The sequence below is a fragment of the Trichoplusia ni genome, unplaced genomic scaffold, assembly GCF_003590095.1.
Source record: "Trichoplusia ni isolate ovarian cell line Hi5 unplaced genomic scaffold, tn1 tig00004230, whole genome shotgun sequence".
NCBI lineage: Eukaryota > Metazoa > Arthropoda > Insecta > Lepidoptera > Noctuidae > Trichoplusia > Trichoplusia ni.
The window spans coordinates 9,505-33,776 of record NW_020800540.1 but is presented as its reverse complement, the minus strand read 5'-3'; the positions used below and the strand labels follow the sequence as shown (position 1 = coordinate 33,776).

The window sequence follows — 24,272 nt, the reverse complement described above, 5'->3', positions numbered from 1 at the left end:
ATGATTAAACTATCATTCCATATTCATACTTCGAATAGGCATTTAGGCTAATTAAAATATAGTTAATTGTAAAAGTTTTTTTTTATATTTGATTAAATTTAATTTAAGGATCATTTTGGTTTTTTTTCGCTCCTCCGATCGCAGCTAACGTAATTGTGTGTGGTCTTGTATTTCATCCTTTTCGTTGATGATGGTTAACTCCTTTGTACGTAGATAACAGTCCACAAGGATAGTAGCGAGGTAGCTGCCTTGTAACGCATTGTAGTCTTCTCTGCCGCACGATAGTTGGACCTTCGTTGGGTGAAGAAATGACAGAATGTAATGTTGGTCATCAAGTTTTTCCATCGCTTCTTTCGTCAGGAATACTTGAGTGAATTGGCAAGATTCCTTGAGAGCTTGATTTACGATCAGTTCCTGGATACAGTCTGGCCTCGTACGTATTTGGGGAGATATTTCCTTTTCACAGAGATACCAGTCATTGAACTTCGAGCATTCTGCTTCCATGTACTCGAAAGAATTCTCATTGGTTGCTATGAAAGGATAGGTTGGGATAAGGGCTTGACTACTTCTATTGGGTACGATAGATAACCTATATAAATTATATATATTTTTGTGAATAATAGGAAATTTGAAAGTTATAACTATTTGTTTCCCATGAAAATATGATCCTGGCATTATTACATTATAATATTCTCTTGTTTCTAATTTTAATAATTCATCTTTACTATATATTGTTTCCAACCTACTTAACTTGGACTTGAGAGTATCTATCATCATCATCAGCCTATCGCAGTCCACTGCTGGACATAGGCCTCTCCAAGGGGGCCGTGTAGCGACGGCTTAAGAATACATATGTCGCTACCCCTTCTTCCAGTGGGTGTCGTAGAAGTCGACTAATGGAGTCAAAATGCACCGAACACCAGTGCGAGAGAAGGAAAACTCGGAAAAAAACCCTCTATCAACCCGTCTGGCCAGCGTGATAGCAGTAGGCTAAATACCTCTATGGGCAGCACACAAAAGCCACGGCCCCTAGTTCCCGGCAGTCCCGCTATTCCCGGTCACGGTGGCGACCGTGGTTACGGCGGGGCAGGGGGTGCGAAGAATCTCCGGGTTACGGGAGGCCACCAAATAAATCTGACTCTTGCGACGTACAACGGCCGCACGCTACGGCTTGACTCGCATCTGGCGCAACTCGAGGTGGAACTTGGGAAGATTAGGTGGCACATATTAGGGTTATGTGAAGTTCGAAGAGAGGGGGAGGACACCATAACCCTCGAATCAGGTCACCTAATGTACTTCCGAGAGGGAGACCAACAATCCCAAGGTGGCGTTGGGTTTCTGGTTAATAAGTCCCTAGCTGATAACGTTGTAGAGGTGTCTAGTGTCTCGAACAGGGTAGCGTACCATATCATAAAGCTTACCGACAGGTATAGCCTCAAGGTAGTGCAAGTGTACGCACCGACCTCGACACATTCAGACGATGAAGTGGAGGATATGTTTGATGATATATCAAGGGCCCTCCACTTCACTACAAAGACCCATTACACCGTTGTCATGGGGGACTTTAACGCTAAAGTGGGAGTACAGATTTGCGGCGAATCGGCAGTAGGATCCCATGGATTTGGAAGCAGGAATCATAGGGGGCAAATGCTCGTCAACTTCCTCGAACGCGAGGGGCTCTTTTTGATGAACTCCTTTTTCAAAAAGCAGCCTCAAAGGAAGTGGACGTGGCAAAGCCCCGACACTATGACTAAAAATGAGATTGACTTCATCATGACGAACAAGAAGCACATATTCAGAGACGTCTCTGTGATCAATAGGTTTAATACCGGGAGCGATCACCGACTTGTCCGAGGCTCTCTGAATATCAACGTCAAGGCCGAACGTTTCCGTCTGATGAAGGCCAGGCTCCGACCAACACTGCTCCAAACCATGACAGGATCTGAAACGTTCCAGTCAAATTTGGAGAACCGATTTGCCGCCGTGGAAACCACAACAGACGTTAACCAGAACCAAGAATATGTGGTTCGGATCCTCAGGGAGGAAGGTTCGAGATTCTGTAACGTGCAGCGTAAGGGCAGGAAATCAAAGCTTTCGGAAGAGACATTAGGGCTTATGAAGAAACGACGTGAAAACCCGCCTGTCACTTCGTCAGCTAAGCGGGCTCTAAACCAAGAGATCAACAAGCACGTACGACGCGACCTCCGGTGCTCCAATACTCTTGACATTGAAAGAGCAATTGAGCTGAATCGGGGGTCAAAGGTGTTCGTACAATCTCTTGGAAGAAGCCACTTGACAAAGCTGACCACAACAAGTGGAGAAGTCGTTTCTTCGGTGCCGGTAGTCCTTTCGGAAGTGGAAAATTTCTATGGCCGGTTATACGCATCGCATGCATCTCGACCTGATCCCGGATATGAGGATTCCAGAGCCACATTAACACGCCATTTCACCGAAGACCTGCCAGAAGTCAGCAAGTGGCGAAATCGAGATCGCTCTGAGACAGCTCAAAAATGGAAAAGCCCCTGGCGAGGATGGCATTACAACAGAGCTATTAAAAGCAGGCGGAAACCCCTTACTAGGGGAGCTCCAAAAGCTTTTTAATGCCGTCCTGTTTGAAGGGAGAACTCCAGGGGCGTGGAGTAGGAGTGTTTTCGTCCTGTTCTTCAAAAAGGGAGACAAAACCCAGCTGAAGAACTATCGACCCATTTCCCTCCTAAGCCACGTCTATAAGCTGTTCTCAAGAGTGGTCACGAATCGACTTGCGCGAAGACTCGACGAATTCCAACCACCGGAGCAGGCTGGGTTTCGGAGCGGATACGGCACCATAGACCACATCCACACAGTGCGGCAGATTATACAGAAGACCGAAGAGTATAATCAGCCCCTGTGTCTAGCATTTGTGGACTATGAGAAGGCCTTTGACTCGGTTGAAATCTGGTCTGTTCTGTAGTCCCTGCAGCGTTGTCAAGTAGATTGGCGATACATCCAAGTGATGAGATGTCTTTACGAAGCCGCTACAATGTCCGTCCAAGTACAGAATCAGCAAATAAGGCCCATACCGTTGCATCGAGGAGTGAGACAAGGGGATGTTATTTCCCCGAAATTGTTCACTAATGCAATGGAGGATATGTTCAAGACGCTGAACTGGAAAGGACGCGGCATCAACATCAATGGCGAACACATCTCTCACTTGCGATTTTCTGACGATGTCGTCATCATAGCGGAAACGCTGCAGGACCTACAACAGATGCTGAACGGCATGGCTGAATCTTCTCTACGCATCGGCCTACGGATGAACTTGGACAAAACCAAGTTCATTTTCAATGAACATGTTCTACCGGAACCGATTGCGATACACGGCGCCGTTCTCGAAGTTGTTCAGAAATATGTATACCTCAGGCAGACATTGCAGTTAGGTAGAAACAACTTTGAGGACGAGGTGAATAGGAGAATTCAGTTGGGTTGGGCTGCATTTGGGAAGTTACGTCGAGTCCTAACATCGTCGATCCCACAGTGCCTAAAGACAAAAGTCTTCAATCAGTGCGTCCTACCTGTCATGACTTACGGAGCCGAAACGTGGACACTGTCGGTACGGCTGGTTCACAAGTTTAAAGTCGCTCAGCGGGCTATGGAAAGGGCTATGCTCGGCATTTCTCTGAGGGATCGCATCAGAAATGAGGTAATCCGTCAGAGAACCAAGGTCATCGACATAGCCCACCGAATCAGCAAGCTGAAGTGGCAGTGGGCTGGCCATATTAGCCGAAGAACCGATAACCGTTGGGGTAAACGAGTTCTAGAGTGGAGACCACGCTTCGGCAAACGTAGTGTAGGACGTCCTCAGGCACGGTGGAGTGATGACTTGCACAAGATGGCTGGCAGGAGCTGGATGCGAGAAGCCGAAAATCGATCTCAGTGGCGTGCTCTTGGAGAGGCCTATGAGAGTATCTATATCTATCATAGGATGGTGCGTACTGGATGCACGGATAAATGCTAGAGTGTCTTCTATTCTAGTTAATTATTTCTTTAAATCCTCTACATTTTAACTTATAATCTATTTATCTATCTATACTAATATATAAAGCTGAAGAGTTTGTTTGTTTGTTTTTTTGAACGCGCTAATCTCAGGAACTACTGGTCCAAATTGAAAAAATATTTTTGTGTTGAATAGACTATTCATCGAGGAAAGCTTTAGGCTATAAACCATCATTCGGGGCATCGAACCCTCGCCGGGGCAGCGTGAGACCTGGCGCAGACAAGCCCGCTTCGTCGCATTCCGAAATTGGGAACTAAGGCTCGCCAATCCGACGGCGGGGCGGGCTACGGTGGAGGCAATCCGCCCACATCTCCAACAGTGGGTGGAGAGGCGGTACGGTGTTTTGACGTACCGCCTCACGCAGATGCTGACCGGACACGGTGCCTTCGGGCACTACCTGTTTCGGGTGGCCCGAAGAGAGGTCACCACAGTGTGTCATCAGTGCGGTGACGCGGATGACACCGCACTTCACACACTCGCGCCGAACTTGTGTCTGCGCTGGGTGGAGTGGACGTCGCCGAGTTGTCGGCTGTCATCGCTGCAGCGATCGGCAGCCGGGCGGCGTGGGATGCATTGGCCTCCTTCTGTGAAACAGTGATGTCACAGAAGGAGGCGGCGGAGCGTGTTCGGGAAACTGACCCCAGCGCGCCCGCCATACGCCAACGTCGAGTGGGGCGGCGCAGAGCCGCGCCTGAGCGCGCTCTCCCGCCCTAACTAGGGTTCTGGGCGACGGCACGGGGGTGTCTGTCGTCCGAGTATATTACCCACGGCGGGGGCCACATTCGGTGCTATGGATGCGGTCCCAATATGAGGCGAGGAGGCCGACGCTTTTTACACGTCGGCCTCCACACAACACAAGAAAGTGACCTACCGGCCCACATTACTGGCCGGTGGAAGCCCGCGGTCGGTGTATGAAGGATTGCAACGCATTGCCATACACCGACACAAAAACGCGGATGACGTAGCACGGCGGTTCAGGTTTAGTCAGTAAAAGTCTGACACTACCCATTTCCTTCCCCGAGGGAGTGGGTGTCCATGAGGATTCCCCCGCCTAAATAAAAAAAAAAAAGGCTATAAACCATCACGCTGTGACTAATAGGAGCTAAGATACAATGGAAATTGTGAAAAAAACCGGGCAGGTATACCTTAATCATAACTTATATCTTCTACCCACGGGGACGAAGTCGCGGGCAACAGCTAGCACTTAGTAATTGTCCGAACTTTACGTAATGGATCAAGTAACCTGTCATATATGTACTGTTTAAAAGTAACTTCTAGCTCGATCAGTTTCTAAAGATTTTAATTGATTCTCTATTTTGCCCATCTTTACAGTAAGATAATTGATCTGGAACTCGAATAATGCATATGTATCATTACTAAGTTGGCTACGATAGTTCAAAAGTTGGTTTTGTAAGATTGTAACTTGGTCCTCGATATTCTTCAGGTTTACATACTGAAGGAAAGTATGGTGGTGCGTGATCATTCTTGTTGGTCCAAGTTTTTACGGTAATAAGCCTGGTCCATCGGCCAAACCTTCAAGTTTTATCTTCTTTGGCCGCGTCCCGTGAACGATCATAAAAGTAGAATCCTACAACAAGTTAGGGATCTTAGGGCCCCTTTTTAATCTTGCCTTGGCAACAGGTCCACGTTTCTTAGACGTGTAGATATGAATTGGCAGATCAGCTAGAACAATATCTTGGGTATACCGTGGAGCACTTTTCTGACGACTAGCAGACGGATTCTTAATGAATACTTGCTGCTGCGGGACATACTCTATTCCGGGCTCACGGGTTTTATTTCTACTCTCTATCAATGAGGATCTATTTTCTAAGGATGAATCATTAATGATTTGATAAACTTTGCTCATTTGGTCTCTATGCTTTTGAACGTACTGTTGTAATAATTGTTGTGTAAGATCTAAGTCTAAAATGTCTCTGGGATCAAAATGTCCTGTTAATGAATCGAATGGTCTGCATTTTGTAAAATCTGTATCTGCTGTTACTTTAAAATTCTAATACCTATGCTCAAGGATGGTTGAGTAAAAACGTTCAATATTACTATTATCATTTGGTGAATGCGGTAAGATTCTATGGTGATTTATCTTATGGAGACGCGTAAATTCAGAGAAGAGTTGATTGGTGAACTCGGTGCCATTGTCAGTTACTAAGGTTATGGGGACTCCGTGATGGGTACAGAATTTTAGGAGGGATTGAAGTATGCTTATTCCAGTGCTATCTCTGAGGTGATATACCTGTTCGTATTTAGTAAGAACATCTATGAAGGCAATATATTTTTCATTGTGAACCGTGAATAAATCCATACGAACTATGTATCTCGAATGGTTTTGTGGCAGGAGGTACTATATTAAACTGGGGTTTAATAAGTCTCCTGTCGTGCTTAGCATGCCCGCAAATTATGCATTCATTTGTAAATTTAGTAATGCTGTCCTTCATTTTTGGCCAGTAATATTTTCTAGATAAAGCTAAGTAACATTCGGTAATTCCGCGATGGTTTGTTTTGCCATCATGGTAGTGCTGAATTAGTTCTTGTTGGTGGAGATATTCCTTGACGTTTTCCAGTTCGGTTTTAGCTAATACAAGGTTCATGGATGAACTTTTGAAATTTTCCTGTATTACTGGTATGATTGAGTACATAGCAAGGGGTGAATTTATTAAAATAGCTGTTTTGACTTTTGGGTTCACAAATTCCTTGACGGCGGTAATTATGTCATTTTCTAAATTAGATGCGGATATCTGAATAGCTATTCGCGTATGAGTTTCTAATGGCTTCGATACAGCCAGTTTACGCTTAACATCCTCTACTACCGTAAAACATATCTGACGGTGGAACTTATTAAGGGGTTCATCTGTGATCGGTACTTCTAATATGGGGTGTTCTAGGCTAGTATGTACAGTTGCAATAGATGAATGTGCAGAAGGTTGGGTCTCCGTAGGACTTGGCATTATGGAGAAGATATCCTGTATCAACGAATTAGTCTCTTCATTATGACTTTCGATTCGAGACAAGGCGTCTGCGTTAGTGTTATTTTTACCCTTCTTATATATTACGTCAAAATCATATTCGCTAAGCTTTAATCTCTATCTCGTTAATCGTGAATTTGGCTCTTTGATATTCATCATCCACTGTAAAGTTCTATGGTCAGATATTACCTTGAATTTAAGACCAAACAAGTATGGTCTAAAATACTTGGTGGCCCATACGATTGCGAGAAGCTCCTTTTCTATGGTACTGTAGTTGAGTTCACTTTCATTCAAGGTTCGAGACGCGTAACACACGGGTTTGTCGGATCCTACTGTACCTTGGGATAATACGGCTCCAATGGCTACATTGGAAGCATCGGTTGTTAGCACAAATTCTTTATTAAAATCGGGATATTGTAAAATGGGATCGTTTGTTAGTAGTGTTTTAAATTTTTCAAAGCTTTGGACATATTCGGAATCTAAAACTATTTTTCCTACCCTTCTTTAGACACTCAGTGAGAGGTTTTGTTATTTTAGCAAAGTCTGGAATAAATTTACGATAGTATCCTACGAGTCCTAGGAATCGCTTGATATCTTTAGGGGTTTTTGGTATGGAGTACTTTTCTACTGCACTAATCTTGTCGGGATTTGGTTTTATACCTTCTCTAGTTTTTATATGTCCGAGATACGCGGTTTCTAACTTAAGGAACTCGGATTTGTCCATTTGGATCTTAAAATTGGACTCTCGAAATCTCTGAAACACTTTTTCGAGGTTAACTATGTGTTCAGCCAATGATGTTGAGATAATAATGATGTCATCAAGATAAATATTGATCGTATATCAAAATGTGTACCGTAGCGACATCTAGTGTAGTTTATGTTAACTGTATCTATGCAATTGTCTATGAAACAAATACATGTCAGTCTGTCTTTTCCAACGCACTCGGTTGTTTCATTTAAGAGGTAATGTGCCCAGACTTTAATTCTGAGCGGCCAATTGTGAAAGTAATTTGTTACAGTTCGATCGTTTATCGATATTTCCAAATTGGTTCGGCCAGTTTCCGCGTAAAAACTGTACTGTAAGTGTATTGTGCTACGTGGGTGCCGGTGCTCGTTTCGTTCGCTTTGTCGTAATGGCGGCCAATTACATTATAAACGTGCCGAAGTTGCGTGGTCGTGAGAACTATGACGAATGGGTGTTCGCAGCAGAAAACTTTTTAATACTCGAAGGGATGATGAAGTGTATCAGGACCGAACGAGATGAAAGTGGTACAGAAGTTGTTGTATCAGCTGCAGACGACGCGAAGACAAAGGCGAAGCTTGTACTCACTATAGACTCATCGTTATATGTTCATATCAAGACCGTTAAAACTACAAAGGAGCTGTGGGAAAAACTCAAGTCGCTCTTCGATGATTCTGGGTTTACTAGAAGGATCAGTCTTTTACGAAATTTGATATCTATTCGATTGGAGAATTGCAGTTCCATGACCTCCTATGTAACGCAAATAATAGAGACGGGTCAGAAACTATGTGGAACAGGATTTGCAATAAATGACGAATGGATTGGTTCGCTGCTACTAGCTGGATTACCAGAGAAGTTCTCTCCCATGATTATGGCGATAGAGCCTTCGGGCATTCAAGTAACAACGGACGCCATTAAAAGCAAGCTTCTAGACATGGAAACCGGAAGTATAGACAATGTGGATGGCGCGCTCGCAGTGTCAAGGAAATACCAACAGAACAAGTCGATATCAAGTGCGTCTATGAGTGGCAGTACTGGCAAAGATGGCGTCAAATACCAAAATGAAAACGTCAATTCGAAAACTGTCAGTGTCAGATGTTATCGATGTAAACAAACTGGATATTATCGATCACAGTGCCAGAATAATCCCAAGTTCAACAAAAATGCAGACCGTAAGCAGACTAATGCGTTCTCAGCTGTATTCTTAAGCGGCAGTTTCAACAAAACTGACTGGTATATTGATTCCGGTGCTAGTGTGCATTTAACTGCCAATGTAGATTGGATCACTAGTAGATATCGGAAAGTTCAACAAGAAATAATGGTTGCAAATCAAGAAACTGTTTGCGTTACGTGTGCTGGCGATGTTAAGATTGTAACCTCAGTTGAAGGCAGTGAATTTGAAATAAACATTGAAGATGTTTACTGTGTACCAAACTTGACAACAAACCTTATATCAGTAAGCAGATTGATTCAAAATGGCAACAAGGTGCATTTTACGGACAACAGTTGTCATATTTACAATAGAAAACGTGAACTGGTTGCTACTGCTTCATTGACAAATGGTGTTTATAAACTGAATCTAAAAGAATGTTTGGTTGCTGCAGTGACTACTTCGGATCTTACTTGGCATCGCAGATTAGGCCACCTGTACAGTGATAGTTTAAGGAAAACCAAAAATACAATTGAGGGAATGAGTTATGATGAGAATTTCACCATAAGTAAATCAACCTGTAAGATATGCTGTGAAGGTAAGCAGTGTAGATTACCTTTTACAAGTAGTGACACAAGGAGTACAGAATTGCTAAATGTCGTACATAGTGACCTTTGTGGGCCAACGGAGGCAACTTCACTGGGAGGCGCATCCTACTTTCTATTGTTTGTCGATGACTTCAGCCGGATGACCTTCATTTACTTTCTAAAACATAAGAATGAAGCGTTGAAATACTTTAAGGAATTCAAGGCATTGGCAGAAAACCAAACTAATAGAAAAGTGAAAACCTTCAGAACTGACAACGGGAAGGAATTTTGTAATACAGCGTTTGATGATTACTTGAAGAAATTCGGAATAGTGCACCAAAATCCAACCCTTATACACCTCAACAAAACGGATTATGTGAAAGAATGAATAGAACGGTTATTGAAAAGGCTAAGTGCATGCTTTATGACGCTGATCTGGACAAGAAGTTCTGGGCGGAGGCTTGCAATACGGCTGTATACTTACATAATCGGATTGTTTCTTCAGTTTTAGATGGCAAAACACCATATGAATTATGGACAGGTGTTAAGCCAGATCTGAGCAACGTAAGGATTTTGGATCTCCTATCATGGTCCATGTCAACAAAGAGAAAAGGTCCAAATGGGACAGAAAGTCCATTGAATGTATACTACTTGGATATCCTGATAATATTAAAGGCTACAGATTGTATGATCCAAAAGAGAAAAGAATTTTCACAAGTAGAGATGTAATTATCATGGAGAAACAGTTGGTTATGATGGATATTACGTCTGAAGAGAACAAAAATGAGTCTGAGATGGATAAAACATCAGGAGACACCCAGATTCTGCAGGATTCAGTGGGGGACTCAGATTGTACATTGACAGAAGAAGCAAAGGAGGATACATCTACAGAGTTTTCAGATTATGTACCAAGTGATTATGAGATTGTGTAGACACACGCAGTAGTAGTTATAAGCCTGATAGACCTGTCAGAGAACGTCGTGCACCAGACAGATTTGGTTTTGGTGGTCTCTGCTACACAGAAATGGATAGTGGAACAGGTCTCACACTCAAGCAAGCACTGAAAGGGCCTGAGAGAGACCAGTGGCTGCAGGCAGTACAGGAGGAGCTGGAGTGCTTCGAACAAAGTGGTGCCTGGGAGGTAGTCAATGTTCCTGATAACTCTACTATTGTGCAGTGTAAGTGGGTACTTAAGAAAAAGCTTGAGTGTAGTGGTAAAGTCCGTTACCGTGCAAGGTTAGTGGCTAAAGGGTTTACCCAGCAACCTGGTATTGACTATGTTGAGACTTTCTCGCCTGTAGTAAGATACAGTTCTCTCAGATTATTGCTTGCTATTTCTGTAAAACTTGGACTTGACATAACACATTTAGATGTGTGTACTGCATTCTTGAATGGTGATTTAAATGAAAATATTTAAATGCAAATGCCTGAAGGGTTTAACTGCCCAGATTCAGAAAAAGTTTTGAAATTGAAAAAGGCTATTTATGGATTGAAGCAATCATCAAGAATGTGGTATAATAAAGTAGATATGTGCTTAACTGAAAATGGTTATTCAAAGTCGAAATGTGAATCTTGTTTGTATACTAAAAAGGATGGTAGAAGTATGACCATAATTGCATTATACGTAGATGTTTTTTTTGTGTTTTCAAATAGTAGTGATGAAACGAATAATTTAAAGTATATTTTGGAATCTCAGTTTAAAATTAAAGACCTGGGTCAAATTAGACAGTGTCTTGGTATGTCAGTTCATTATGATAAATGTAATAAGATTTTAACTTAAGATCAATGTGATTATATTGAGCAGTTGTTACAAAAATTTAATATGGTTGACTGTAAACCAGTAGATACACCAATGGAGTGTGGATTAAAATTAACAAAGATTTAAGTTGTGATAAAAGTTTGCCTTATCAGCAACTAATTGGATGTTTAATATATCTTGCCATACTTACCCGACCCGATATAGCTTATCCTGTTGTGTACTAAAGTCAGTTCAACAATTGTTACAATAAAGAGCACTGGGCTCATGCTAAACGTATACTGAGATACCTAAAGGGAACTAAAGATTATTGTATTAAGTATAATGGCACAGATGACAACAAGATATTGGGCTATGTGGATGCAGATTGGGGTAGTGATATCACAGATAGGAGATCCTATACAGGCTATTGTTTTACTCTATCTAGTGGTTTGATATCTTGGGGAAGTAAAAAGCAAAAGAATGTAACTTTATCTAGTACCGAAGCAGAGTATGTTGGCATATCTGAATGTTGTAAGGAGGCAATTTACCTTAGGAATTTGCAAAATGAATTCATAGGTCTAATGCAACCTATTGTAATTTTTAATGATAACCAGAGTGCACACAAGTTGTTATATAATCCTGTATTTCACAATAGAACAAAGCACATAGACATAAGATTCCACTTTGGTAGAGAATGTATTAAAAATAATATAATTAAAATTGAGTATCTTCAGACAGATCTAATGCCAGCTGACATACTCACAAAGTCTTTAAATTCTGTAAAACATTATAAATTTCTAGAATTGTTGGGAGTTCGACAAAAGTAAAAATTGTTATTTCATTTTGATATAGTGGGGGTATTGATCGTATATCAAAATGTGTACCGTAGCGACATCTAGTGTAGTTTATGTTAACTGTATCTATGCAATTGTCTATGAAACAAATACATGTCAGTCTGTCTTTTCCAACGCACTCGGTTGTTTCATTTAAGAATAAACGAGGCAGATCTCGTTCTGGAGGCCTTTTAGGACATTGTCCATCACTCTTTGAAACGTAGAAGGGGAATTCTTAAGTTCCATGGGCATTCCAAGGAACTCAAAATGGCCGTGCTCAACATTAAATGCTGTTTTTTGAATATCTAGAGGGTCCATTTCTACCTGATAGAAGCCGCTACCCAGATCCAATGTGGTAAGGTACTAGCAACGACCTAACTTATCTAAAACATCGTTAGTTAATATTGGGGATAGGGTACTTGTCGTTAACTGTTTTCTCGTTAAGCTTCCTAAAATCGACTACTAAGCACCACTTTTGTTTACCCGAAGCGTCTATCTTCTTAGGGACTACCCAAATAGGTGAGCTCCACGCAGAATCTGATGGTCTTATTATACCCTGGTCTAACATTTTCGATACTTGGTCACGAACTTCTTGGTGATGAATGAAAGGGTAACGATAGCTCTTAGTATAGACAGGCACTTCATCTGTAGTTTTTATTCGGTGTTTAATTTGGTTGGTAAATGTTAACGCTTCGCCTTCCAGGTAAAATACGTCACTATATTTAGAACAGAGGGCTATAAGGTTAGCTTTCTCCTCTTCGTTTAAGTGATCCGTACGTAATCGTGATACAACGTCTTTAATTCGGCTATTACTATAATGTTCAAAGTTATACGCAGATTCAATATTAAACAAACTTGCGCTCGCGCGTCGGTCTAGCGATATTATAGTGTCATTACAAGTCGGATTCTCTATTTCTAAATATCCTCGATTATTCTTTATTTTAGTAATGCATTCGCGAATAACACAATTGCATATAGTCTGTTCGCTAACAAAGGCTGCACCGTCTGGGGCGTCTATAGGAATTTTAACTAATTTGAGGATTGCGCGGGTATCATATTGTCTTCGTAAAGATTTACGTTATAAGAATTATACATACGAATTGGATTAGATGACGATCGCATTATTAACCTTTTATCCTTTAAATCTATTTTTGACTCGAATCTTTTTAGCAAATCTAAACCTATTAAATCGTCGAAATAGTCGTGGAAACGATATCCGAATAACTTAATATTATCTGGATCATTGAATTCTTCGAAGCACGGTATAGTTATGGAGTAATCATTCCTACTGGTCGCCTCGAACCTCGGTAACCTCGAAGGGGTCATAATTAAGTGGATAATATTTTTCCACTGCCTAATAAAGGACTGGTTTGCGCCAGTATCAATTAATAGTTTCAATTGTGGATTTGCTTTTAATATGTATGGCAACTGTCGCTGCATTTGAAGATTTAATTCTATTTTGGCTTTTTTAAATTGCGTCCCATTTTAAAATCCTGGTCAGAGTGGCTAGGAACAGGTTGTGATTGAAACTCGCTCTCTAAATTGATATTTGTACTATGCATTGGTTCATAGTTGCACTCTAATGGAGTGTATGAATCATAGTCGTAATAATTAAAGTCAGCATTGTAATACTCGGGCTCGTAATAATACTCCGTCGGTTAATATGATTCGTCAGACAATGTGCATTCATTCATGTTAATTTCTCGAGTTTTAAAATAATTATTTGGCGGTGGATTGCCTGATTTACGCCAATCAAGTAACATAGGCTTAGGTGTGAAATGTTGCACACTACTCATGGGTTTAGGTTCATGATTTTGTGGTGCATTATGTCTAGGTGGCAATTTATGTACGTTACTACGTGGGTTATAAGACTGTGGTAAAGCGCGGAATATTTGCTGTGTACGCGTCGGTATGTCAGGCATACGATATTGCGATTGGTGATTCATATTAGGTCCAAATCTAAATGGTTGAGGTGGTGGCTGAGTGGGTTTGATTCCTACAGGAGAAGGCCAATTTGGAATAGGACCTGAAAAGTGTTGGGGCCGTGAAGGCATACAGGCTACCATGTTGCTACTAGATGGTTTCTGAATATCACTCCGTTCCTGCAGATAAATCACATTTAATTCCTCTTGAACATATTCAAGAGCCTTCTCTATACTGTCCGGTCGCATGCAGCGGATACAGGACCCTAATGGCTCCTTTAAGCCCTTAACGAAAGCCTACATAGTAACTTTTTTATACAAAGCACGTTTCGCTTCAATTGTAGTCAGAATTGGTTCATGTAATGTTACATATGTGATTATCGTACTAAATAAGGTTTGGCAATGTTCGTAAAATCCTGAGTTCTATTACCCTGCGTAGATAGTGAGAGGTCTTTGTACAGCGCTGTTTCGTAGCGTTGATCAGAAAAATTATTAGTCAGTGCTGTTCTCATGCCCTGCCAGTTATAAGGTATACCGTTCGAGTTTATAGTACAAGCGGCGGATCGTTTTATTTTATTCAGGATACCGTTTAATAAAAATAAGTTATTTAATTCATTGCTGGGGACGGTAGTAATATACTTAGCAACAATCTGGTCACAAATTGAGATAAATCTTGTTTATATATTAAGGTTCCCGTCAAATTCTGGGACCATAAGAAGGATCTTATAAATTGTATCTGCGTCTTGCGCCATTCTAGCACTATTATCTGAACTACAGCTATCTAAATCTCTATTAATATATATAGTATTCCAGCGAGCCGTACGCGATGTAGGCTCCCTAGACTTTGGGTTTTTGGGATGAAAAATCTTCAAAGAAAATTAAGGAAAACTTAGGAACAAAAGGAAGCAACACTAGAGTAATTCCAAGCGTACTTAAATATACATCATCTGGTTCTCTGGTGAATCGATGTCTGGATCCTTCCTCCGGAACTTCAGCTGGACCGTAGATTCGGATATTCGGTGACGGGGCTTGATAGCCGCCTGGGCGACTTGCGTACGTAGGATATCGATATTAGAGATCCCTAAGCTCGCGAACTGGCCCGCGAATATCCTACCGACTAGGACTGCGCCAATTACGTTAGCTGCGATCGGAGGAGCGAAAAAAAATGATAATATATATATAATTTAATTAAATATAAAAAAATACTTTTACAATTAACTATATTCTAATTAGCCTAAATGCCTATTCGAAGTATGAATATGGATTGGTAGTTTAGTAATTTTTATTAATTAAGAAAACATAGATCGTGTCATGAACTGCATAGTAAGCATGGCGGTTTTCCGCGTCGCGTGATGTTTTGATCTTGCAATCTTTAATGTCGTCGATAACTATTGGGTGCTGTTTCGGCGATTCTCCTTATGTGGCAGCGCGTAACACGCTTCATAGCGCGTTTGTCGATAACTCGATACAAACGCACGTGGAACGCGCTTAAAACAGCCGAGGCTGCAAAGAAAGGGGTGTGGAGGAGGGATGCGCACACGCCGGCCGAGCTTTGCGTAGCATACTCCAGTTGTAGTTCTAATTAGTTGTGAACGACACTTATTTCGCTAACGAAAAATGGAGCCATTCGATGTGGATGTCTTTATGTATCGCTAGAAATGCGCGCTCACAGCGCGTTCGTATCGAGTTATCTGCGCGTTTGTAGCGATACAAGCGCGAGCATCGTGTGCAAAGGTCACAGCGCCTCGACGGCCCTGCGTTTGCTAAGCGTCCTAGTTGCGTACAACGCGCGTCGTCGGCGTGTTAAAAATACGCCGTGTGCAAAGGCTCTATAACGTAACCTTCTTTTCGTTTTCTAAGTTCTCCTAATCTCTCTTTCTTTATTGGGGAGGTCCAAATAGAAACAGCTGAAGCTTCAATGCAAAATATGACAACACTTTTTCCCTGTACACTAGTTGCCCTATTAAGAAGTATTATATAACCCATAATCGATGCTTTAGCGACCTCAACCAATAGATCCTGCGTATTTGTTGGTGTCTCAGGAGACCTAAGACAGTGCGTGTGACATTGAAGATGCCATATTGGTACTTGCCCGGTTTTGGACTCTCAACAAAACCAATGGGCCACCATAAAAAATTGACCCCCGAGACTAGGGGATTAAATTCATGGCTACAGCAGCCCCTTTTATGTAACTTACACTTTAACTTTATCTCTTATTACGTAATTACATATCTACTTAATTATTGGCTCTTTAGATTCCTGTACGGGCTTAATTTATTTTCTTGTTATAGGGTCGTGCCTATATACTATTTGGATGTAAAGTTCCTTATTTTTTGTATAATTAATTATCTAAGTAAAGTCAATATTTGTGCTGTAAATGCACCAATAGCGTCAGCTTAGCCTCTATTTTCTATAACTTTTAGGGCGAAATGTCCTTTGTCCTCTATCCTGCGGTTCGACGCGTGTTCTATCCACGTATTTATATAATTGCTCTTCTCTTTGTATGGTTGATGTACAACCTGGTGAGAGAGTTGTTAAGCCCCCCGATGGCTTTTGATTTAGTTTACTCCTATGTCTGCTAATTTCCTCAGGATGTTTTCCTTCATTGATCAATTCCATTAGCAAATTATTTTATGGAGTTTCTTATCGGGTTTTCTCTATGGGAATGACAAATGTCGAAAGCAATCATTTTATCTCAGAAAAGCTCGAACTAGTGGTTTCTTAGGTTTACGCGAATGTTAGACATTGAAATGAAACTACTCTTACGGATTTTATCGCGGTTTAATTTTTATTTTAGTTCCCGACGTTTCGACACCTTTGCAGGTATCATGGTCACGGGCAGACTTAAACCGCGATAAAATCCGTAAAATAGTTTTATTGCAAAGCTCTAACTACTTACCAGTATCCAGGTGGTGCGTCCCCACGTGATGTGTCTCCCGCTAAGAGTTAATCCGGTTCCTCCACAATTCCCCTCGTCTGTCCAAAGCTCCTTGCGGGTTACCTGTGGATAGAGATATGTGTTTGCTCAAATATGAAAGGAAAATGTCCCTATACGAAACAAAACATTTAAATATTTTGTTCAGTAAGTAGATACATTTGGAGACGTGACTATTTAAAGTTAACAGTTATGGTTAATTTAGTATTAAATCTCAACCAAAATAATCATTTCCGGTTCTGGGCCATAAAATGCGCATTATGCTAAAGATCCTATTAAATTTTGAGCGGATTTTTCTTATTTTGTTCGCTCTGCATCGTATGAAAATTAAATGTGAATCAAGGAATCTCTACAGATATCTACTCACCCGCCAAAAGCTGGAGCAAATCTTCAATAATAGTCATTGTAAAGAGGAAGCATGTGTGCTAACAGCTTGTTATATACAGCGAACTATGAATAATATCAATAGTTGCTGATCCCGCCGCATCGGAAGTCGCGGCGATATCAGAATAGGTGGAAAAAAAACATTTGGGTGAACCGTAAATGAAGTTGATTATTATTATTGAGTGACTATTATTGAGTACTCTACGCGGCGTCGATAGCCGACGTCTTACTCCGCCATATGTACTTGTCTATCCCATGCTTCTAGTGAGGTACCCATGGATACACAGAAGTATTAGTACAAAAATGGAGGATATAAGGTATATTTTCTGTACGAAATATTAATAAGGTTTTCATCTTTAGTAAATGTATTGTAAACTAAAAAAATGAGTATTAGTAGCGGTTTCTTTAGAAGTTAATTTAGGAATAATTTTGTTAATAATTAAATAGCAAAAACATTTTTTTTCTCGAATATATTTGGAGTGCATAATAATATTCTTTGGTCGCTCCACATCATCAATTTTTTTATTAACATGTTAGATATCTAACTTAAGTAAAAACATGTCAAGAAATAATTACTCACCCGCTAAAAGCGCCTGTGATTTCTTGATCCATTGTCCGCCCGATGTCAACAGTGAGATGTCATCCCTTTCCTTGTGAATATTGAACTACTTCTTCTGCCTTTAGTTCCTTCTTTCCGTCGCAATATTTTGTTTCTCTCTATTCATTCTTCACCCTATTCACATTTTTGATCACGCGACTACAGTTTATGTTTATAACTTCTGTATTTCAATCTTGAAAACTAAATTAGGATGACTTCTTGATATCCATTTGAGACGAAATTTTGCATACTTGAATAAATTCCATTACAATACAATATTAAAAATGATATTGTAGGGTAATTGAATTTATGTACGTATATGCAAAGTTGTAGTTAGGTTTTCTTTGATTCTTCTTCGCCGTTATTGAGGAACCTGGAATACCTTGGGTGACGGGTAACATTGCAAGGACAGTCTTGTGGTGTAGTTACCACAATATTTACCTATGTCAGCGACGTGCTGTGAATTTGATCGCCGAGTAAGACAAGAGTTAGAGTAGGATCCACAAACATTTATTCTAAGCCTGGGTGACTATGTGCACATGATTTGAAAGTATGTGACAAAGTCATTTATATCACATCGATCAAGTGCGAGTTCTCTATAAAATGGCGAAAAAGACATGATTGTTCCTTTTTTACCCTTTAGGTCCGAAACTACAACCTTCATTGTTTTTCTTAGTATTAGTGCTGTCCCCGGAACAAAGGCCGCAGCATACTCGCACAGCATATTGAGACCAAAATTACATAGACCAACTATCAAAACTTACAGTATTAAACCGCATCGAAGGTTACAAAACGTGTTACCGCGTGTTACCTTGGCAACTTACCGTCGATACGTCAGCACAGTCGGGAGGTTCCGGCTTCTTGAGTAGCATCCTATATGGATGGAAGTTTATAAGTAATGAGTATGTATACAAACTTGTTGGTCGTTGCATGTGCGCTCGGCAGGCGGCGGCGAGGCCTCGTGCAGCGCGTGTGCGGCGTGCGGTGCGTGACCAGTCTGCGTCGTGTGAGCCGCGTGCGTCGTGTGCAGCGCGTGTGGCGGATACATCACGAGCTAGTCACGTCTAGAAAGGTGCCTCATTTATACTAGCGTACCCTTTGCGAGGGTAATCGCGAGCGCTTTCTTTTTGTCTATTATATTTTTTTGCCGCTTACCTACTAAATTATTTTGATCGCTTTCTGGTTTCTATCAGCAGGGATCATCTGTGCGGCAGTTACTTTTGTGCATGCCTGCAGACAGGTGCTTTCGCCATCACCCTCATAGTCGAAGTCAGCCGCCGGAACAATGATTGTACGTGCTTTTCGAGGCACGGGGGTGTGGACACCGCCTATCTTTTTAATTTCCAGCGTCTCTAGCTATTTAATTAACATATTTTTTTGGAAGCTTCTTGAATGGGATACCGCAACCACTGTTGTTGCTCTTAGGACCACTAAATCAATGAGACTGATCATTTCAGAAAACTAATAACATTAAAATGTGTTGTTATTTGCAAAGCAACGTGAACGGTAACGGAAACAAGAAGATGTCATCGCCAGAGTAGGAATCGACACAATGCACATGCACTAAAGGGAAAAACATCACATTATGAGCACACACGTCCGAATAACTTTAACTTCATACAATTTGGGAAGACATATTTCATAGAAGCATTTGAGATAATAATATGAGCAGTTAGTTTTGACCTTACCCTTAGTTCTGGTGGTGTGCGGCATGACGATCATGGGAGGGGTTCTTTTGTACTGGTGGTACTGCACCTCCACAGTGTTGAGGACCACGCGGATGAGGGACAGCACCATCGCGCATACGCTGCCGCTACCGTAGTGATACTGCCGTGGGATGGGTGTGCGTTTTTGTGGCATTCGTGAGTTATATAAATATACTTGATTTTGCTGATCTTTTAGTTTAGCAATGTAGAAAGAAAGCTTTTAAACTAGGAAAATAAATTATAGCAATGTAAAAAGAAAACTAAAAAGAAAAAAAAAATAAAATACAATTACGTCGATACGTTCCAAAAACATTGATTGGCGTAACGACTTTACATATATCATTTTGTTCCCGCTCGGATTTCGAACGTCTTTATCACTTTGAGTAACATAGAAACCCTGTTCTTTTGAAGACTCGTAATTAGAAACTGGATCCCGTAAGAACCAAAAGATTTCAAATCTCATTCTGCACGACCAATTTTCTCCTTTTGACTTGGGGACTTTTCAGGCATGTTAAGTAGAAATATTGAAGTTATATTACCTTTTACAGCACGACCAGTAGCGCCATGAGCCAGTGTCTCCTGCCGTGTGGCTCGAGCGCGGCCAACGAGTGCGTGCTGGCCACGTCACGCGCGCGCTGCCCGCGCCGCAGCAGCACTGAACAAAATATATGACGAAATGGGTATACTTATGAATCTTTGAGGTTTAGTGTTATGTTGAGCGTGTAATTATACAATTGTATTTATACATTAAAGACAAAACATTAAGTCAAAAGAAAGCACGAAGTGGTTTCTTAGGTTTACGCGAATGTTAGACATTGAAATGAAACTACTTTTACGGATTTTATCGCGGTTTAATTTTAGATTTTAGTTCCCGACGTTTCGAAACCTTTGCAGGTATCATGGTCACGGGCAGACTGAGATGGCGTTCGTCTTGACAGAAGATGTTGCTCGTTCTACCTTCATATTTTAATTAATTATTTGTGGTCCGACCTACGCAGTATGAGCTCACTGTGTCTTGATGTCTTGCAGCGCTGCTCTTGGGTTTGGCCTTGAGTTTATTTATTATTGGATCCCAAGTAGGTGATATCTTCCAGCCATCTTCTCTATTGAAATTAGGGTGTTTTTTTAATCTCAATAGCCTCGCGAAACATCCTAGGTAGGAATTTGGATTCTTTAGCGAGGATAATTGTATTGAAATTGTTTCCAAGAAGCTAGCAGAGAACAACCTACCTCTAGAATATGCAGAACTTCTCCAGCACTGCCTCACATCTGGCTACCTACTGTGGAACAATAAATTCTATGTACAAGTAGATGGTGTAGCGATGGGCTCGCCTGTATCCCCTGTAGTCGCCGATATATTCATGGAAGACTTCGAGGAGACAGCCTTAAAAACAGCTCCTTTCACTCCCAGGTTCTACAAACGGTACGTAGATGATACTTTTCACAGTTTTACCATCTAGTCAAGTAAATGCATTTTTAAAACATCTCAACTCCATCAATAACAAAATTCAATTCACTATGGAGTTGGAGGATAATAAATCTCTTGCCTTCTTAGACATATTAGTTAAAAGGAATCCTGATCAGACCATAAGTCACACCGTGTATCGAAAGAAGACCCATACAGATAGGTACTTAAACGGTGAATCTCACCACCACCCTAAACAGTTAGCTACCGTGGGAAAATCTTTGTTTCAGAGAGCACACGGACTCTGTGATGACAGACACCTTGCCGCTGAGCTTCAACACGTCAAGCAAGTACTGCGAGACAACAAGCTCCAAGTTCCACGGCCCCGTCACAGAAACCGAGTGAAGCCAGCCACTGTTGATCGTTTGCCTGCTGTACTACCATATGTCAGAGGAGTCACTGACAAGATTGGTTACATCCTGAAGCGAGCTTCAATTAAAACATACTTCAAGCCGCCCAAGAAGATTAGCCAGTCCTTACCATCTGTCAAGTGTCACATACCTCTACAAGATGCAGGAGTATACAAACTAGATTGTGACTGCGGCCTCTCTTACATCGGTCAAACCAAACGAAGCATAGGGACCCGCGTTAAAGAACACATAGCTGACGTCAAACACCGCCGCTCAACGAAGTCTGCAGTCGCCGAACATGCTGAAGGTTCCAGCCATTATATTAGATTTGACCAACCACAGATCCTCGCTAAAGAATCCAAATTCCTACCTAGGATGTTTCGCGAGGCTATTGAGATTAAAAAACACCCTAATTTCAATAGAGAAGATGGCTGGAAGATATCACCTACTTGGGATCCAATAATAAATAAACTCAAGGCCAAACCCAAGAGCAGCGCTGCAAGACATCAAGACACAGTGAGCTCATACTGCGTAGGTCGGACCACAAATAATTAATTAAAATATGAAGGTAGAACGAGCAACATCTTCTGTCAAGACGAACGCCATCTCAGTCTGCCCGTGACCATGATACCTGCAAAGGTTTCGAAACGTCGGGAACTAAAATCTAAAATTAAACCGCGATAAAATCCGTAAAAGTAGTTTCATTTCAAGAAAGCACGAATAAAAACCGAATTCTGATAAGTTATAAGTTGCTTAAATCAACTCGGCAATTAATAATCAATAGTTCAAAGCGTTACTATTACAGTCATTTTATTGAAACATAAACGCTCTGAAAGAAAACTCACTCTCGTGTTGGTTTGATTTGAGTTGAGCATCAGACGCAGGAGTTTGGTCGCTTCACTGCTCACGTTCTGTGTGTTGATGGGACGTTGAATTAGCTCCATCTGTGTATAATACGGTGGTAATGTCAATAAAACATTGAAGGTTACAAAAATAATGTTATCTTAATATCAGACTGGCATCCAAACCGATTCAAGATCGTAAAAATATTCGAGAAGTGAAATTGACACTTTTTTAAACGACTAGTCGTAGTCGTTTTACAAACTTGCAAATCACAATTAAAGTTAGAACAACCATTTGTGATTTTACACAAACGCTTGTCTTATGCGGGGATCGAACCTGCGGTCCGTCGCGTATGGTTCACTATAGTAGGAGTGTATATTTTAAGTCTTTGTTCTATTAAGACTATTAAACTTTTATACTATCTGACATTATAAGCTAATTTTGTGAGAAACTGACCTGTTTAAGTAGTATATCCAGCATGAGTATGCAACAAGTTAGATTTTGTGGCTTCATCTGGTCATCTTTCGGCTTGGTTCACAACAGTTGGCTTGGCTTGGTGACAAGTATTAGTGTTATACACAAAAAAAAAAAACGACAAAATATAAGTATTTCTATGACTAGTATAAGTTTATATTTGATTAAGCGTATATCACTGGTTTCGTTCATGGATTTCCGTTACAGACAAGTACATGAATTTGAGTATTCAACATACCTGTGGGTGGTTTAAATATCTTTTCAGGTATGTTGACAATACAGTGGCTGAATAGATTGAAGAGTTGAGAAAGTGGGATCTTCACGTCCAGCATCGATATTGTCTGCAAAGAAGATGATATTATACACACAAAGGACACTTGAAGGTAGTTTTTATCAATTTACTATAAATACTAGTCCAGACAAGTCTTTTCAAAGGGATTCAAGTAATTTTGCCGGAATTATCGGAAAGGGTTACCAGGGCCCCGGTACACAAAGGGCAAAATAAGGAACATGTGTGTTTTTAGTAGGTGAGTCCGATACTCTTCAATTCAACCTAAATCTGGAGGAGTACTTTGATGAAAGAAGCTTATTCACTAGAAGTATAACCTATTTTGGCAAAATAAAGTGTGAAAAGGCCTACCTACTAATGCACGAGTAATTTTAAAACGTGCCCGTTTAGACAATGTCACACATCTGCATTAATTTAGGAGCAGACAAATCGTCATGCTTCCAAATTGTCATTTTCATGTTTCTATTCAATGAGAATACACAATTAAATCTCTTACCTGGAACCACTCGAGGACCGGGAGTACACTATCAGGGGTGGGCGTGTTGACCTTCAACACCGCGAACTTCTACAGGTTCTTCTCATCCACTCCCGCCATCGCACCTTCCGGTTCCAAGATCTTGCCTAATGGAACTTTTAACTGCATTAGTTCCTATAAAATAAATAAAAAATGTTGTAAATGCCGTATAAGAAAGTATTTCTCATAAATAATATTAAGTCATTAAATTCGGATTTGGAATATAACACCTGAAAAAATTTAATGTCTTACTTTTTCAGGCACATCAGTACAGATGGCTTCCATCCAAGCAGGCATGATGTAGTCCCAGATGGACTGAGTGATGACGCCGTACGGGATGAAACAATATAACCTGGTAAAGAAACGACCATAACCACAATATTGTTCGGGTAGAAAAAGGTTGTTCTGAGTATAGCGAGAGAGTTGTAAGCCATTTCGTAAAAAAAATATATTTCACAGTAGTTAAAATGAAATTGTTTCATGCTAGGTTTCATCGAAATTTTTATTTTTTGTGGGGAACATCAAGATATTCTTTACAGAGTTCGGGGTTGACGAGTTCATAACAGGTTGAGAGGCGTGTGTTATATATATCGTCAATGAGTAAGGCGTTATCCAACATTGCGAATTGTTTGAAATTTTACCAGTACTATACCACAAATTAAATTAATATTATCAAATGACTTAGACGAGCGTATTCATAACAATGAACATAATGGTACGTAGTTTAG

The 24,272-nt window shown here is 40.8% G+C and overlaps 2 protein-coding genes across 4 annotated transcripts; one reads left to right on the top strand and one right to left on the bottom strand.

The window, feature by feature from the left end:
• The first annotated feature begins 1,002 nt into the window (after positions 1–1,002).
• LOC113508244 lies at positions 1,003–2,828 on the top strand. Its single transcript, XM_026891199.1, has 2 exons — positions 1,003–2,371; positions 2,719–2,828. The coding sequence occupies exons 1-2, from the start codon at positions 1,003–1,005 to the stop codon at positions 2,826–2,828; spliced, it is 1,479 nt and encodes a 492-aa protein (XP_026747000.1).
• A 15,835-nt stretch (positions 2,829–18,663) lies between these two features.
• On the bottom strand, positions 18,664–24,005 carry LOC113508246. Of its 3 annotated transcripts, none has more exons than XR_003402003.1 (5): positions 23,797–24,005; positions 23,527–23,679; positions 22,724–23,082; positions 22,270–22,368; positions 18,664–20,264 (listed from the first exon to the last, which is right to left on the bottom strand). XR_003402003.1 is itself a non-coding variant. In XM_026891201.1 (5 exons), the coding sequence occupies exons 2-5, from the start codon at positions 22,778–22,780 to the stop codon at positions 19,622–19,624; spliced, it is 381 nt and encodes a 126-aa protein (XP_026747002.1). In that variant the 5' UTR covers positions 22,781–23,082; positions 23,527–24,005; the 3' UTR covers positions 18,664–19,621. The 3 variants fall into 3 exon arrangements, 2 of the variants coding, with proteins under 2 accessions (XP_026747002.1, XP_026747003.1); XM_026891201.1 differs by having other exon boundaries at positions 18,664–19,730; positions 20,149–20,264; positions 23,527–24,005; XM_026891202.1 differs by lacking the exons at positions 23,527–23,679; positions 23,797–24,005 and having other exon boundaries at positions 18,664–19,730; positions 20,149–20,264; positions 22,724–23,501.
• Between the last annotated feature and the right edge of the window lie 267 nt (positions 24,006–24,272).